At 43.6% G+C, this 18,169-nt stretch overlaps 1 protein-coding gene across 14 annotated transcripts in view; it reads left to right on the top strand.

The window, feature by feature from the left end:
* The first annotated feature begins 40 nt into the window (after window positions 1-40).
* The window catches only part of DAP3 (death associated protein 3), a 42,492-nt gene continuing 24,363 nt past the window's right edge, over window positions 41-18,169 (top strand). For 5 of the 14 annotated variants that reach the window (XR_013529414.1, XR_013529412.1, XR_013529413.1 and 2 more), the window contains exons 1-3: window positions 41-201; window positions 11,639-11,692; window positions 15,169-15,291. Coding sequence is in view for 3 of the 14 variants with exons in the window: in XM_002759993.7 (XP_002760039.1) it covers window positions 11,651-11,692; window positions 15,169-15,291 (165 nt within the window). In the remaining 11 variants the exon portion in view is untranslated. Of the gene's footprint in view, window positions 202-3,853; window positions 3,968-11,638; window positions 11,693-15,168; window positions 15,292-18,169 lie in introns of all 14 variants that reach the window. The other 9 variants (XR_013529410.1, XM_054247588.2, XR_013529415.1 and 6 more) reach the window with 7 other exon arrangements.

Below are 18,169 nucleotides of genomic sequence, written 5' to 3' on the forward strand. Positions count from 1 at the left end.
CGCGGCGGCTGCGCGTTGAGTCGTTTCCTGCCGGACAACCAGAGCCTTCTTCCGACTGTGGCTTTGGAGGCGGCCTCAGTCGGTGTGTGAGGTCGTCTCGTTAGGAGAACTCGTCCTCGACTCACGGTGAGGGACGGTGTCCGTACCGGCAAGAGGGTTGTACCGCTGAGGGAAAGGAGCTGGATTCCGAACCTCCAGGAGGTAGGGAGTGAGTGAGGCCAGTAGGACCGGCGCGCTTTTCGGGGGATTCTCCCGGACGCTGAGTTGCCAACCTGGGATGGTACCCGAGGAAGTTCGGCTTGTTGGTCTGCTTTTTGTTGTTGTTAAGCTGGCTCAGATTTCTCGATTTTCACATCCCATTTGCGATGATGTTTGTTTGCTCTTGACGCACTCCTCATGGATGGTACTTCCTCACTCTTTAGCCTGATGATGACAGAGGATGAAGAAACCATGTGCTTCTCATTTCAGTTCTGGACTCAGTCCCCCTTGTCTTCCTCCACCAAGTTATTTTTCTTAGTTCCTTATCAAAAAGTATACGTAAAGATTAGGCAAGTCCAAGGCCGTGCGCGGTGGCTAACGCCTGTTATCCCATCATTTTGGGAGTCCGAGGCGGGCAGGTCACGAGGTCAAGAGTTCGCGACCATTCTGGCCAACGTGGTGAAACCCCGTCTCTACTAAAAATACAAAAATTAGCTGGGAACGGTGGCGCGTGCCTGTAGTCGCAGCTATTCGAGAGGCTGAGGCAGCAGAATAGTTTGAACCCGGAGGTAGAGGTTGCAGAGAGCCGAGATCGTGCCATCACTGCACTCCAGCCTGGCGACGGAATGAGACTCCGTCTCAAAAAAAAAAAAAAAAAGTTGATGTCTGGCTAGGTGTGGTGGCTCACAATTGTAATCGCAGGATTTTGGCAGGCCGAGGCAGACGGATCATTTGAAGCCAAGAGTTCAAGACCAGCCTCTCATTTATTCATGACCTAAGAGTAGAAGTAAAAAAAAAAAAAACCAGCCTGGCCGACATGGTAAAATGCAGTCTCTACTAAAAATATAAAAATTAGCTGGGTATGGTGGCACACACCGGCAACCCCAGCTACTTGGGAGGTTGAACCCAGGGGGTGGAGGTTGCAGTGAGCCAAGATCACACCACTGCACTCCAGCCTGGGCGACAGAGCGAGAGTCCATCTCAAAAAAATAAAAAAAATAAACGTCTAGGTCCCACTACCAGAGACTGTGATTTAATTGGTATGAGGCACAATCTGTTTATCAGAGTTTTTAAACTATACCCAGGTGGGCTGAGCACCGTGGTTCACGCCTATAATTCCAGCACTTTGAGAGGCTGAGGTGGGCGGATCACTTCAGCTCAGGAGTTTTGAGACCAGCCTGAGCAACATAGTGATATCCTATCTCTATAAAAAAGATACAAAAATCAGCTGGGCGTAGTGGTGTGCACCTGTAATGTTAGCACTTTGGGAAGACCAAGGTGGACCGATTGCTTGATCTCAGGAGTTCCAAGACCAGTGTGAACCACATGTGAAACCCTGTCTGTACAAAAAAAAAATTACAAACTATACTCAGCTAATTCTAACATGCAGCTATGGTTGAGAGCCACTGATTTAGGCTATACTGAGGTAACTATCCTGTTAAATAGTTGTATCAATGACTTGAATTAGATTAATGAGGATATAATTTTTAAATTTATGCCTTTTGCAAAATCTTTAAAGAGTAGGTAATATGTCAGTGATAGATATAAAGAAAGAAAAACATCTCCAGATGTGGAACCTTCTACTGGATCCTGTAACAGAAAGAAGACATTAGGTTGGTACAATGGCTCACACCTGTAATCCCAGCAGTTTGGGAGGCAGAGGAGGGTAGATTGCTTGAGCTCAGGAGTTTGAGACCAGCCTGGGCAACATGGTGAAACCCCATCTCTACAAAAGACACAAAAATTAGACAGGTGTGGTGGCACACGCTTTTGTAGTCTGAGCTACTTGGGAGGCTGAAGCAGGCGGATCAAGGCAGAGGTTGCAGTGAGCTGAGGTCACGCAATCATACTGCAGCCTAGGTGACAGAGCGAGACCCTATCTCAAAAAAAAGAGATTAGTAGAAAGGCTGAGGAAATCCAAATAAAGTCTGCAGTATAGTAAATAGTATTACCAGCTTTAATTTCTTAATTTTGAAATTGTACTGTGGTTATATGTGTATAACATTAAGGAAAGCTGAATGAAAATTGTAAGAAAGCACTTTGTACTACCTTTGCAACTCTACTGTAAGTTTACTTTTTGTTTGTTTGTTTGCTCTGAGACAGGATCTCACTCTGTTGCCCAGGCTGGAAGGCAGTGGTGCAGTCCTGGCTCACTGCATCCTCAAGCTCCTTGGCTCAAGGGATCCTCCCACTTCAGCTTCCTAAGCAGCTAGGACTACAGGCACATGCCACCACGTCCTGCTAATTTTTTTTTTTAATTTTTGACTGAGCCTCGCTCTGTTGCCCAGGCTGGAGTGCAGTGGCACTTTCTCAGCTCCCTGTAACCTCCGTCTCCTGGGTTCCAGCGATTCTCGTGCCTCAGCCTCCCAAGTAGCTGAGATCAAAGGCACCTGCCAACACGCTTGGCTAATTTTTTCTTTTCTTTTTCTTTTTTTTTTGTTTTTTGACACAGCGTTTCACTTTTATTCAGGCTGGAGTGCAATGGCGCGATCTTGGCTCACCGCAACCTCTGCCTCCTGGGTTCAAGCAATTCTCCTGCCTTAGCCTCCCGAGTAGCTAGGACTACAGGCACATGCCACCATGTTTAGCTAATTTTTTGTATTTTTTTTTTTTTTTTGCGACGGAGTTTCGCTCTTGTTACCCAGGCTGGAGTGCAATGGCACGATCTCGGCTCACCACAACCTCTGCCTCCTGGGTTCAGGCAATTCTCCTGCCTCAGCCTCCTGAGTAGCTGGGATTACAGGCATGCGCCACCATGCCCAGCTAATTTTTTGTGTATTTAGTAGAGACAGGGTTTCACCTTGTTGACCAGGATGGTTTTGATCTCTTGACCTCGTGATCCACCCGCCTCGGCCTCCCAAAGTGCTGGGATTATAGGCTTGAGCCACCGCGCCAGGCCAATTTTTTTATTTTCAGTAGAGATGGGGTTTCACTATGTTGGACAGACTGGTTTCAAACTTTTTTTGGGGGGATGGAGTTTCGCTCTTGTTGCCCAATCTGGAGTGCAATGGCGCAAACTGAGTTCACTACAACCTCTGCCTCCCAGGTTCAAGCGATTCTCCTGTCTCAGCCTGCTGAGTAGTTGGGATTACAGGTGTCTGCCACCATGCCCAGCTAATTTTTTTAATATTTTTAGTAGAGACGGGGTTTCACTATGTTGGCCAGGCTGGTGTTGAACTCCTGACATCAGGTGATCCTCCCACCTCAGCCTCCCAAAGTGCTGGGATTACAGGTGTTAGCCACAGCACCCAGCCTCAAACTCTTGACCTCAAGTGATCTGCCCGCCTCGGCCTCCCAGAGTGTTGGTATTACAGGCATGAGCCACCACACCTGACCAGTTTTTTTAAAATTATTATTATTAGTAGTTTTTATTATATCCTGTGTTGCCCAGGCTGGTCTTGAACTCCTGGTCTCCCAAAGTGCTGGGATTACAGGCCTGAGCCACCATGCCCAACCTCCACTATCTAATTTTAGAACATTTGTATCATCCCCAGAAGAATCCTGTCAGTAGTCACTTTCCATTTCTCCTTCAGCTAGCCTCTCCTAACCACTAAATCAGTTATGTAATCAATAACCAAATTGTGGACCTTGCATGTAATTGAGATCATACTATATGTAGTCTTTTGCAACTAGCTGCTTTTACTTTGTTTTCAAGGTTCATCCACATTGTGTCATGCATCAGAACTGTGTTTTGTATTGCCAAATAATATTCGATGATATGGCTATACCACGTTATGTTTATCCATTCATCAATTGATGCACATGTGAGGTATTTGCACTTTTTGGGTATTATGAGTAATACTGTTATGAACATTTGTGTACAAGTTTAGCGTACATATGCTTTCATTTCTCTCTTATACCTGAGAGTGGGATTGCAGGTTCATATGGTAACTCCATGTTTTGCCTTTTGAGGAACTGCCAAACTTTTCCAAAGTGGCCTCACCATTTAAAAAATCCCAATAGCAACATATAGGAATCCCAGTTTTTCCAGATTGTGTTCAACACGTGGTATTATCAGTTTTTTTATTTTAGTCATCCTAGTGGGTGTGAAGTGTTATCTCATTGTGGTTTTTATTTGCATTTTCTTAATGACTGATAATGTTGAGCATCTTTTCATGTGGTTATTGGCCATTTGTATAACTACTTTGGAGAAATGCCTACTCAAATATTTTGCCTTTTTATTTTTCTAATTTGAGGTAGGGTCTTAATCTGTTGCCTGGGTTGAAGTGCAGTGGTGTGATCACAGCTCACTGCAGCTTCAAGCTCCCAGGCCCAGGCGATCGTCCCACCTCAGCCCCCCAAGTAGCTGGGACCACAGCTGCATGCTACCATGCCGGCTAATTTTTTTTAATTTTTGGTAGAGGACAGATCTCATTATGTTGCCCAGGCTGGTCTCAAACTCCTGGGCTTAAGCAATCCTCCTGCCTCAGCCTCCCAGAGTGCTGGAATTATAGACATGAGCCACTGCACCTGTCTCTTTTGCCCATTTTATTATTTTATTTTAATTAATTAATTAATTTATTTTGAGACGGAGTTTCACTCTTGTTACCCAGGCTGGAGTGCAATGGCGCCATCTCAGCTCACTGCAACCTCCGCCTCCTGGGTTCAGGCAATTCGCCTGCCTCAGCCTCCTGAGTAGCTGGGATTACAGGCACACGCCACCATGCCCAGCTAATTTTTTTGTATTTTTAGTAGAGACGGGGTTTCACCATGTTGACCAGGATGGTCTCGATCTCTTGACCTCATGATCCACCCACCTTGGCCTCCCAAAGTGCTGGGATTACAGGCGTGAGCCACCGTGCCTGGCCCTTTTTATTTTTATTTTTTGAGACTGACTGCCGCTCTTTTTGCCCAGGTTGGAGTGCAGTGGCATAATCTCGACTCAGCACAACCTCTGCCTCTCAGGTTCAAGCGATTCTCCTGCCTCAGCCTGCCAAGTAGCTGGGATTACAGGCATGCACCACCATGCCTGGCTAATTTTGTAATTTAGAGGAGATAGGGTTTCTTCATGTTGGTCAGGCTGGTCTCGAACTCCTCACCTCAGGTGATCCGCCTGCCTCGGCCTCCCAAAGTTCTGGGATTACAGGCGTGAGCTACCATGCCTGGCTCTTTTGCCCATTTAAAAACTGAGTTGCCTTTTTTTTTTTTTTTTTTTTTGAGACCGAGTCTCACTCTGTCACCAGGCTGGAGTGCAGTGATGCGATCTCGGCTCACTGCAACCTCCGCCTTCTGAGTTTAAGCGATATTCCTGCCTCAGCCTCCCAAGTAACTGGGCCTATAGGAGTGTGCCACCATTCCCAGCTAATTTTTGTGTTTTTAGAAGAGACAGGGTTTCACCATGTTGGTCATGTCTCAATCTCTTGACCTCATGATCTGCCTGCCTCAGCCTCCAAAATACTGGGATTACAGGCGTGAGCCACCACGCCCAACCTTGAGTTGATTTTTTATTGCTAAGTTGTAAGAGTTCTTTATATATTATAGATGTAAGTTGAGTTCTATGTGATTTGCAAGTATTTTCTCCCATTGTATGGGTTGTCTTTCACTTACTTGATGGTATCCTTTGAGGTACAAGTGTCTGACTTCATTAAAATTCAGTTATCTATTTTTAGTTATTTTGCTTGTGCTTTTGATGTTACAGCTAAGAAACCATTGCATAACACAAAATAATGAAGGTTTACTCCTTTATTTTCTTCTGTAGAAAATTAGGAAACTTGCCCCCTGCAAGTTTTATACTTGGAGCTCTTACAAGTAGGTCTGTGATCTATTTTGAGTTCTTTTTTGTGTATAATGTGAGGTAGGGGTCCATTTTCATTCTTTTGCAGGTGAATTTTAGGTTATCCCAGTAACACTGGTTGAAGAGACTATATTTTTCTCATTGAATTCTCTTGGCATTCATGTTGAAAATCAGTTGACCATGATTTAAGTGTATGCCAGTACCATACTATCTTGATTACTGTAGCTTTGTAGTAAGTTTTGGAATCAAGATGTATGAGGCCTCCATATTTTTTCTTTTTCAAGAATGCTTGTGCTATTCTAGGTCTATTGCATTTCCATATGAATTGTGAGATTAGCCTGTATATTAGTCCATTTTCATGCTGCTGATAAAGACATACCCAAGACTGGGTAATTTATAAAGAAAAAAAGGTTTAATGGACTCAATTCCACATGGCTGGGGAAGCCTCACAATCATGGTAGAAGGCAACGAGGAGCAAGTCACATCTTAACGTGGTAGCAAGCAAGAGAGAATGAGAGCCAGGCGAAAGGGGAAACGCCTTATTTAATCATCACATCTTGTGAAACTTATTCACTGCCACACAAACAGTATGGAGGAAACTGCCACCATGATTCAATTATCTACCATGCGGTCCCTCCACAGGATATAGAAATTATGGGAGCTACAATTCAAGATGAGATTTAAGTGGGGACACAACTAAACCATATCAGCTTGACAAGTTTTTTTCTTGAGACAGGGTCTCACTTTGTCACCCAGGTTGGAGTGCAGTGGCGTGATGCTGGAGTGCACTGCACATCAACCTCCCAGGCTCCAGCAATCCTCCTGCCTCAATTCCCCAAGTTGCTAGGACCACTGGTAAGAGCCACTGTATCTACTAAAAATACCAAAATTAGCTGGTATGGTGGCAGGTGGCTGCAGTCCCAGGTATTTGGAAGGCTGAGGCAGGAGAATCGCTTGAAACTGGGAGGTGGAGGTTGCAGTGAGCTGAGATTCCATCTCAAAAAAAAACCAAAACAGTGTATTTATGGCCAAGTGTGATGGCTCATACCTGTAATCCCAGAACTTTGAGAGGCAGAGTTGGGAGGATTGCTTGAGTCTAGGAGTTCAAGACCAGCCCTGGCAACATAGCAAGACCCTGTCTCTACAAAATTAAAAAAACAGGCACAGTGGCATTTGCCTGTAATCCCAGCTGCTTGGGAGACTGAGGTGGGAGGATAGCTTGAGGAGGGGATTTTGAGGCCGCAGTGAGCTGTGATTGTGCCACTGTACTCCAGCCAGGGTGGCAGACCAAGACCCTGCTTCAAGAAAAATAACAAATGTGATAAAGTTTAAGCAGAGCATGGTGGCTCATGCCTGTAATCCCAGCACTTTGGGAGGCTGAGGCAGGAGGATCACTTGAGCTCAGGAGTTCAAGACCACCCTGGGAACCGTAGCAAGGGTTATCTCTACCAAAAAAAAATTCTTTTTTTTTAATATGCCAGGCAGTGGCACCTATATTCCCAGCTTCTTGAAAGGCTGAGGCAGGAGGATCACTTGAACCCAAGAGTTCCAGGCTACAGTGAGCTGTGATCTTGCCGTTGCACTCCAGCCTGGGCAATAAAGCGAGACCGTGTCTCAAAAAAAAAAAAGAAAAGAAAAGAACTAAAAGGAAATAAAATTTAAAGGAGTTTATGTGTTTCTCTTTTTATTTACTTATTCATTTATTTATTTGAGATGGAGTCTTGCTCTGTTGCCCAGGCTGGATTGCAATGGTGCAATCTCAGCTTACTGCAACCTCCGCCTCCCGGGTTCAAGCGATTCTCCTGCCTCAGCTGCCTGAGTAGCTAGGACTATAGGTGTGCACCACCATGCTAGGCCAGTTTTTTATATTTTGGTAGAGATGGGGTTGTCCAGGTTGGTCTCAAACTCCTAAGCTCAGGCAATCTGTCTACCTTGGCCTCCCAACATGCTAGGATTACAGCTGTGAGCCACTGTGCTCAGCCCCTTTTTATTTTTTTATCTATTTATTTAGACCAGATTTGACTGTCATGCAGGCAGGAGTACAGTGGCATGATCATAGCTCCCTGTAGCCTTGAACAACTGTGATCAAGTGATCCTTTGGCCTCAGCCTCCTAGGTAGCTAGGACTACAGTCCTGTACCACCATGGCTACCTAATTAATTTTTTTTCTTTTTTCCTTTATTTATTTATTTATTATTGCAGAACTTGCGGGGTGTCTCACTGTGTTTTCCCAGCTGGTCTTAAACTCCTAGGCTCCAGCAGTCTTCTCACCCTAGCCTCCCAAAGTGCTGATATTACAGGAATGAGTCACTGTGCCCAGCCGATGTGATTCTCTTGACTGTACTATAAATTCCTTGATTATAAGATCAGGGACTATAATAGTTTGTTCACCATTTTATTCACAAGGCCTGACACACAGTAGGTGCTCAGTAACTTGTGTTAATTGGTTGCAACTCTAGGTTGTTACTGTTGTTACTTTAAAGCTTTTGGTTATAAGAAAGGTGGGACTAGCATGGTGGCACACGCCTCTAATCCCAGGACTTGGGAGGCTGAGTTGGGATGATCACCTGAGGTCAGGAGTTCAAAGACCAGCCTGGACAACATGGTGAAACCCCGTCTCTACTAAAAATACAAAAATTAGCTGGATGTGGTGGTGCATGTCTCTTATCCTAGCTACTCAGAGGCTGAGGCGGGAGAATTGCTTGAAACTTGGAGGCAGAGGTTGCATTGAACCAAGATCACTGCACTCCAGCCTGGGTGACAGAGCAAGACTTCATCTCAAGAAAAAATAAAAATAAAATAAAAATTTTAAAGGTGAAAATGATAGCCAAAGGGTCTGGGTGCAGTGGCTCATGCCTGTAATTCCAGTACTTTGGGAGGCTGAGGTGGGAGGATCACCTGAGGTTAGGCATTTGAAACCAGCCTGACCAACATGGTGAAACCCCATTTCTACTAAAAATACAAAAATTAGCTGGGCGTGGTAGCAGGTGCCTGTAATCCCAGTTACTAGGGAGGCTGAGACAGGAGAATTGCTTGAATGCGGAGGTTGCAGTGTGCTGGGATCGTGCCATTGCACTCCAATCTGGGCAACAAGAGCAAAACCCTGTCTCAAAAAAACCAAACAAAACAAAAAAATTGATAGCCAAAATGAACTAATTAATTATATAGATATTTAATTCAGTTATCCTATAACTACTGGATATTGAGAGTTACATTTAAATATTTTAAACCTATTAGCTCCAAAAGATGTGGGCTTTTCAATATGTCCTACATACAAAAGAATGAATATAATACACATGGTATGAAAATAATACTCATGTATCCATTGTCCAGGATTAGTAATAGTTTGTTATCAATTTCCTTGTGTGCTCTACCTCAATCTTTTTCCCTTTCCTTTCTCCCCAGGAGTAACCATTATACTAAACATCGTTCTTATTATTCTCTTGCCTCTTTGTTTCAGTTTTCCTGTTTATGTCCCCCAAATAATTAATGAAGCTTTTTGGTTTTGAATTTTATATGATATATCATGCTAGATGTAATATTACTCACTCAGTATTCATTTTTGAGATCCATATTGATGCATGCAGGCAATGGTAATTTTTTCATTTAATTGCTTACTAATATTCCCTTGTATGACTATCTCTACTGTTCTACTAAGGGACATTTGGCTTCTCTACCATTTGGTTTTTTTTTTTTTTTTTTTATAATTCATACTCTGCTAGTATGAACGTCCTTATATATATTTCCCAGTGTACATGTAGAAGTTTTTTAAAATTTAATTTAATTTTTTGAGATGGAGTTTCACTCATTGCCCAGGCTGGATTGCAATGGTGCAGTCTCGGCTCACTGCAACCTCTGCCTCCCGGGTTCAAGCGATTCTCCTGCCTCAGCCTCCCTAATAGCTGGTATTACAGGTGCATGCTGCCACCCCCAGATAATTTTTTTTTTTTTTTGTATTTTAGTAGAGACAGGGTTTCACCAGCCCAGGCTGGTCTCAAACCGCTGACCTGAAGTGATCTGCCCACTTCAGCCTCCCAAAGTGTGAGGATTATAGGCGTGAGCCACCATATCTAGCCGACTTGTGCATTTTCTTTTTTTTTTTTCCTCAGGACAGCGTTTTGTTCTTGTTGCCCAGACTAGAGTGCAATGGTGCAGTCTAAGCTCATTGCAACCTCTGCCTCCTGGGTTCAAGCAACTGTCCTTCCTCAGCCTCCTGAGTAGCTGGGATTAGAGATGGGGTTTCACCATGTTGGCCAGGCTGGTCTCCAACTTGTGACCTCAGGTGATCCACTCACCTCCCAAAATGCTAGGATTACAGATGTGAGCCACTGTGCCCGGCCAAGGCTTGTGCATTTTCAACTTTGCAAAGATGTTTGTATTTATACTTTCATTGACATTGTATGAAAATTTAATACAGTAAAATGTTTCACAGCCTATTTAACATTTGCTATTTTCTGACTTTTTAATTTTCTTTTCATGAATGTATTTATTTTGAGGCAGTGTCTTGGGCTAGAATACAATGGTGCTATATTGGCTCAGCCTCTCAGCCTCCACTTCCTGGATACAGGCAATCCTCCTGCCTCAGCCTCCAGGGTAGCTGGGACTACAGGCGCATGTCACCACACCTAATTTTTTAAAATATTTTTTGGGCCGGGCGCGGTGGCTCACGCCTGTAATCCTAGCACTTTGGGAGGCCGAGGCGGGTGGATCACGAGGTCAAGAGATCGAGACCATACTGGTCAGCATGGTGAAACCCCGTCTCTACTAAAAATACAAAAAATTAGCTGGGCATGGTGGCGCGTGCCTGTAATCCCAGCTACTCAGGAAGCTGAGGCAGGAGAATTGCCTGAACCCAGGAGGCGGAGGTTGTGGTGAGCTGAGATTGCGCCATTGCACTCCAGCCTGGGTAAACAAGAGCGAAACTCCATCTCAAAAAAGAATAATAATAAATAAAATAAAATAAAATATTTTTTGGTAGAGACGAGATTTCACCATGTTGGCCTGGCTGGTCTCGAACTCTTGACCTCAAGTGATCTGCTCGCCTTGGCCTCCCAAAGTGCTGGGATTACCGGCGTGAGCCATCACACCTGGCCCTTTTTTTTTTTTTTTTTTGAGGCAGTCTCACTCTGTCATTCATGCTGGAGTGTAGCTGCACAATCTCAGCTCACTGCAGCCTCTACCTCCTGAGCTCAAGTGATCCTTCTGCCTCCACCTCCTGAGTGGCTGGAATTACAGGCATGCACTCTCATGCCCTACTAATTTTTATGTTTTTTTGTAGAGACAGGGTCTTACTTTATTGCTGAGGCCAGTCTCGAACTCCTGGGCTCAGGCAATCCACCCACCTCAGCCTCCCAAAATATTCTTTCCAAAGTGTTGGGATTTTAGGCATGAGCCACTGTGTCCCATCTGACTTTTTAATTTTCCCAGTATGGTGGTTGTGAATGGTATCTGGTTGTTATCATTTTAGCTAGCATTTCCCTGATTTGTAATGAGGTTCAAAAATCTTTTCGTGGATTCCTTACCCTTATGAGTTATCTTTTCTGTGAAATACCTGTTTGTGTCTTTTGCTCATTTTCTTTATGAAGCTATTAGGCATTCTCTATATATTTTAGATATTAAGGTAAATTATGAATCCATATTAATTCATTGTCAATTTTCCATGTTGCAAATATCTTTTCCCATACCTGTTCACTTTTTTTTTTTTAAGAGTCCAAGGACAATGCTGAAAGGAATAACAAGGCTTATCTCTAAGATCCGTAAGGTGAGTCCTGACTGACCTGAACACTGTGCATACTGCCTTTAGGTAGAATTCTTGTTTTTAGATGGATTCATTGTATCTAGAGTAAAATGCTCTGGAAAACTTCATCTGCAGCAGGTTTCAGTAGAAAAATTGGCTTGAGAATTTACCATGGTATAGGAGAATTAACATTTCTCCATAAACACAAAGTTTGACTGTAATTATCTTTATTAACTTTGTTTCTCTAGTTGGATTAATGGTTATCATCCCTTAATGAAGTACTTAAAAGAAAAACAAGTTGCCAATTTACAACTTGAGCATCTAAAATAGAATAAAAAATAAAATCGTACATGAAAAAGACCATTCTGCTGGTTTACTTCATTTTTTCATTTATTTACCAAATAGTTTTTCAGTATCTTCTATATGGCAGGTTCTCAGAATTCTAAGATGCCTCATTTCACTAATAGTAGTTATTATTCATTTGGCATTATGCCCCAGGTACTACACTAAGTGATTTATTTCCTTAATCCTCATAATCAACCCATGGATGAGATAATATACTTGTTTCACAAATGTAGAAACTAAAGATGAGAATGGCTAGGTAACTCACCTGAGGAAACAGCCTGTGAAGTTGCAAAGCCCAGACAAGGTGCCAGGTCTGTCTGACTCCAAAGCCTGTGGCCTAACCACTGTGCTGTATCGAATTCTATGGTCCGTGTTCTCCAGAAGCTTATAGTCCAGTAGAATCATGAATAAATGACTATTACAGTATGGTGCTTTTACATCACCCAAGAGGAGCACCTGAGCTGGGTTAGTCAATTCTGTAGCGCTGAGGCTAAGAGAAAGTTTTTAGGTTTTGGTTTTGTGGTTTTAGTTTTTGTTTGTTTGTTTTAGTTTGGTTCAGGGTGATTGTATTAGTCAGGTTTGGTTCAGGTTGACTGTATTAGTCCGAGTTCTCTACAGGGACAGAACTAATAGAAGTATATATGAAGGAGAGTTTGTTAAGGAGTATTCAGTCACACCATCTGGCAAAGTCCCACAGTAGGCCATGAGCAAGCTGAGCAGCAAGTAAGCCAGTCCCAGTCCCAAAACCTCAAAAGTAGGGAAGCTGACAGTGGAGCCTTCCGTCTGTGGCTGAAGGCCTGAGAGCCCCTGGAAAATCACTATGGTAAATCCAAGAGTCCAAAAGGTGAAGTACTTGAAAAGGAGTCCAGTGTTCAATGACAGGAAGCATCTAGCACAGTAGAAACATGAAGGCTGGAAGACTCATTAAGTCGGTTCATCCCACCTTCTTCTGTCTGCTTTATTCTAGCCCTGCTGGCAGATGATTAGATGGTGCCCACCCACGTTGAGGGTGGGTTGGCCTCTCTCAGTCCACTGACTCAAGTGCTAATCTCCTTTGGCAACACCCGCACACAGACACACCCAGGAACGATACTTTGCATCCTTTAATCCAATCAAGTTGATGCCTAATCTTAACCATCACAGTGACCTCCTAGATTGGCCAACAAATGTTCTTTCAGAAACTGCAGGATGTTCATTCTGGAACTGTATGGAAGCAATTGTAGTACACATGGTTGTTTTCTCTGGAAACAAGAGTCTACTTGAATGATATATATAAAACTCTAAAGAACTAAAGATTCCATTTTGCTAGCTTATAATTTGCTTCAAAAAGTAACTGTTGTGGCCAGGTGCGGTGGCTTATACCTGTAATCCCAGTACTCTGGGAGACAGAGGTGGGAGGATCACCTTCAGTTGGGAGTTCGAGACCAGCCTGACCAACATGAAGAAACTCCGTCTCTACTAAAAATACAAATTTGGCTAGGCATAGTGGCCCATGCCTGTAATCAATCCCAGCTACTCAGGAGACTGAGGCAGGAGAATCACTTGAACCCAGGAAGCAGAGGTTGTGGTGAGCTGAGATCATGCCATTGTGCTCCAGCTTGAGCAAAAAGTGAAACTCTGTCTCAAAAAAAAAAAAATCTGGGCACAGTCGATCATGCCTGAAATCCCAGCACCTTGGGAGGCCAAGGCGGGCAGATTACCTGAGGTCAGGAGTTCGAGACCAGCCTGGCCAACATGCTGAAACCTGGTCTCTACTAAAAATACAAAAATATTAGCCGGGCTTGGTGGCAGTTGCCTGTAATCCCAGCTACTCTGGAGGCTTTGGCAGTAGATACGAGCAGGAGAATTGCTTGTATCCAGGAGGTGGAAGTTGCAGTGAGCTGAGATCACACCATTGCACTCTAGTCTGGGCAACAAGAGCAAAACACCATCGAAAAAAAAAGTAGCTGTTGTTTCAGCTACTTGGGAGGCTGAGGCAGGAGATCACATGGGCCCAGGAATTTGAGACTGGCCTGGCAATATAGCAAGACCCCACCCTATCTCAAAAAAAAAAAAAAATGTAATAAAAATGTCATCACATTACTGTGGAAATAGCACCACCTTGTGGCCCTTGAATAGTTTGTTTTCCACTCTGCTTTGTAAAGACATGGTGCTTTCTCTCCGGTAGATAAAATTGAGTAGCGTTTAAGTAGTACTAAGGTGTATTACTCAGATTGCTATGCTGAAGAAACAAACTTGGGCCTTAGAGTTTGAGGCTGCAGTGTGCCTTGATCGTGCCACTGTACTCCAATCTGGGTGACACAGCAAGACCCTGTCTTAAAAAGAGAGAGAAAAGCTGCTTGGTGAGAGTATGAAATACAGGTAGCTTTCATATTATAACCTGTTTATTAAGCTACTCCCTTATTACACTATCCCTTATATTTCTGTCCTCTCACTTCTCCTGGCTGCATTCCCTAATCTTTTCCTCGTAACACTTCTTTTCACTTTCTACATGACGCTTGTCCTTAAGCTCGGTTTTGGGGTTCTTCACTTACCATTTTGTCAGATTTGTCTCCTGACATCCCCCCTTCCCCTCGCTGTTGGTTCGGAGGTTTCAGTGTACAGTCCACTGAGTTGCATACAGAGCAGTTTACTTTCACTTAGCTGCGTATTTGACATGCTCCCTTATTACATGTCTCTAATGAAAGATTCTTTATTCCAGGGCGCAGTTAGCAGGAAAATTGTTACAGGGTGTGTAATTATAGCTCTCACAGTGAGGAGCATTGCACTGATTGATTCATAACTGAGGTGACTGACAGCTGAGAATTACACGGTATTGGCAGCCATTCACCACTGTGCAAGTGCATTTAAAGAGCTTTCCTGCTTCAGGTTTGTTAGTGGCTTTGCTACATATGCTCCTGAACAATCTCTGACAGAATTATTTGTTTCCATATGGGACAGATCCCTGATAAGGCAATACACAGGCTGGAACAGATACAGAATATGAACAATGTCACTGGACTTAGTGAATATAAATAATAACAAGGATCCTTTTTACATAGAAGGAAAATGTACATTAGTGACATCCCTGTTGCAGACATGGCTCACATTCGCAGTGTTATAGCAACCATAAAAAGTTTGATAACCCAAAAACACTGAAATCGTTTCTCTTATAGTTGGACCCTGGGCGTTCTTTACATGTGGGAACCCAGGCACACCAAAGCATTGCTGCTCACCTAGATAACCAGGTTCCAGTTGGGAGTCCCAGAGCTATTTCCCGCACCAATGAGAATGACCCGGTGAGTTACTAATGTGTACATGGGGTTTCTCGGGACTTAGGATTTGTGTTTCTACCCTCATTTTGCATAGGAAAACTGAAATAAACAAGCAAAGTAGATGTGCATTTAGTCAGATAGACAGTGCACCTGAGATAGCACTCTGAAACCCAGATTCTCCCTGTACCTGTCTGATACTGTGGTAACATAACACTGGCCAGCTCAGTCCATATCTGCTCCCATGTAATTTCTACTGCTGAAGTCACCTAGTGCCACAGATTTTGCTGAGCATAGAGTTGTCAAATACTCAATACTTACCAAGTTTAATTTCTTACAGGGGAAATTTACCAGTTATCATTGCTCCTATTTGTGGTGGGTGATAAACTTTTCCTTAAAGGTTCATGTAGTGAATATTTTAGGCTGATGGACCGGGATGGTCTGTCACCAGTACTCAAGTCTGCCATCAACGAATGGGTGTGAACATGTTCCAGTCAAACTTTGCTTACAAAACAGGTGCCCAGCCATAACTTACCAACTTCTGGTATGGAGAATGCTAAAGAAATTAAACTACTTCCCCACAATTTTCTACCAGGGCAGACTCAGAACCCGGTTTTTCTAATAAGCAATCTGGTGCTATTTTGCGGTTTTGTAAGTGGATTTCCTAGCGTCTGCAGAGGGAACTAACTTGATTTGTTATGAGAAGAGCATCATTTAAAGTAAAGTTTATCTGCACAAGATCAGGTTTCCAGCAGTATCTAGTGTTGCATTTTCTAGTTCAGTTCCTCATTAGACTGCACATTGATTTCTTTTTTGTTGCTGCCTCTCATAAATGAAATTAATTAGTGGTTTGTGCTGTAATGTGAAGAACCAGCAGCTTTCTTTCCCTGCCCCTACCATCTGAGACTTCCCATCTTAATAAAGGCTATGTGGAAGGAAAAAAATAATCTTCCATTACCCAAAATCTGATCTCAGCAGGGTATCTTTTAAATATATCTCTAGCCTTTGACCTTGTGGGGTGGCTCACGACTGTCATCCCTTTCACTTACTATTTGCTCCCAGACTGGAGGCTGAGGCAGGTGGATCACATGAGGTCAGGAGTTTTAGACCAGCCTGACCAACTTGGTGAAACCTCATCTCTACTAAAAATACTAAAATTAACCGTGTGTGGTGGCGGTCACCTGTAATCCCAGCTACTCTAGAGGCTGAGGCAAGAGAATCACTTGAACCCGGGAGGCAGAAGTTGCAGTGAGCCAGGATCACGTCACTGTACTCCAGCCTGGGCAACAGATCAAGACTCCATCTCAAAAAGAAAAAAATATATATGTCTCTAGCATTTATATTCACAAGCACAAAATGTAACAGAATAAATAAATCAAGCCACTGAAGTGTCTTTCAGCTTTCTCTGTAATTATATTTCCTTTATCTGCCAATTCCTCTGGTGTTTCTATGAAAACAGCAGCATGCTGTTTTTAGCCTCCCAAAGTTCCAGGATTATAGGCGTGAGCCACCATACCTGGCCAAAAAAAAATTTTTTTAATTAGCAGTGCATAGTGTCATGCACCTGTAGTCCCAGATAATCTTGTCACATGATTGGAGCATCTCTATAGACAGTACAGAAGAATCAAGATGGCAAGAATTGTCTCTGCTACCTCTACATCTACAGTTTACTTTGATGAGCAATTGGCTTCATTATTTGGGCCACCACTTTTATATACATGCTGGGTTTGGAGACAGCAACCAGCATTCTTGGCTACTATAAATGAGACCGGGCACAGTATCTCATGCCTGTAATCCCAGCACTTTGGGAGGCCAAGGTGCGAGGATCACATGAGCCTAGGAGTCTTAGACTAGCCTGGGCAACATAGCAAGACCTCAACTCTATTAAAAAATTTTTTTTTTTTTTTTTGAGATGGAGTTTCGCTCTTCTTGCCCAGGCTAGAGTGCAATGGCACAGTCTCGGCTCACTGTAACCTTCACCTCACAGGTTTAAGCTGTTCTCCTGTCTCAGCCTCCCAAGTAGCTGGGATTACAGGCAGCTGCCACCACATCTAGCTAGGTTTTTTATTTTTATTTATTAATTTATTTTGAGACAGAGTCTTGCTCTGTCGCCAGGCTGGAGTGCAGTGGCATGATCTCAGTTTGCTGCAACCTCCGCCTCCCAAGTTCAAGTGATTCTCCTGCCTCAGCTTCCTAAGTAGCTGGGACTACAGGCACATGCCACCACGCCCAGCTAATTTTTGTATTTTTAATAGAGACGGTGTTTCACCATGTTGGCTAGCATGGTCCTGATCTTTTGACCTCATGATCCTCCCACTTCGGCCTCCCAAAATGTTGGGATTATAGGCGTGAGCCACCGAGCTTGGCCAGTTTTATATTTTTAGTAGAGACAGAGTTTCATCATGTTGGCCAGGCTGGTCTTGAACTCCTGGCCTCAGGTGATCAGCCCACCTTGGCCTCCCAAAGTGTTGGGAATACAGGCGTGAGCCACTGTGCCTATAAAAAATTTTTTTAAATTAGCAATGCATAGTGTAGTCCCAGCTACTCAAGAGGTTTAGGTGCAAGAATCACTTGAGCCCAGGAGGTCAAGGCTGCAGTCAGCTGAGATCCAGCCACTGCACTTCAGCCTAGGCAGCAGGCTGTCTCAAAACAATGGGAGATACCTTTTCCAGCTTTAAGAGAAGAATGGTCCAGGTGTGGTGGCTCACACCTGTTATCCCAAAACTTTTAGAGGCCAAAGTGGGAGGATTACTTGAGCTCAGGAGTTTAAGACGAATCTGGGCAACATAGCAAGACCTCATCTCTACCAAAAAAGTAAAAAATTAACCAGGTGTGGTGGTACACACCTGTGGTCCCAGCTACTCATGAGGCTCAGGCGGGAGGATATTTGAGTGTGGGAATTGGA

This window comes from Callithrix jacchus, chromosome 18, assembly GCF_049354715.1.
Source record: "Callithrix jacchus isolate 240 chromosome 18, calJac240_pri, whole genome shotgun sequence".
NCBI lineage: Eukaryota > Metazoa > Chordata > Mammalia > Primates > Cebidae > Callithrix > Callithrix jacchus.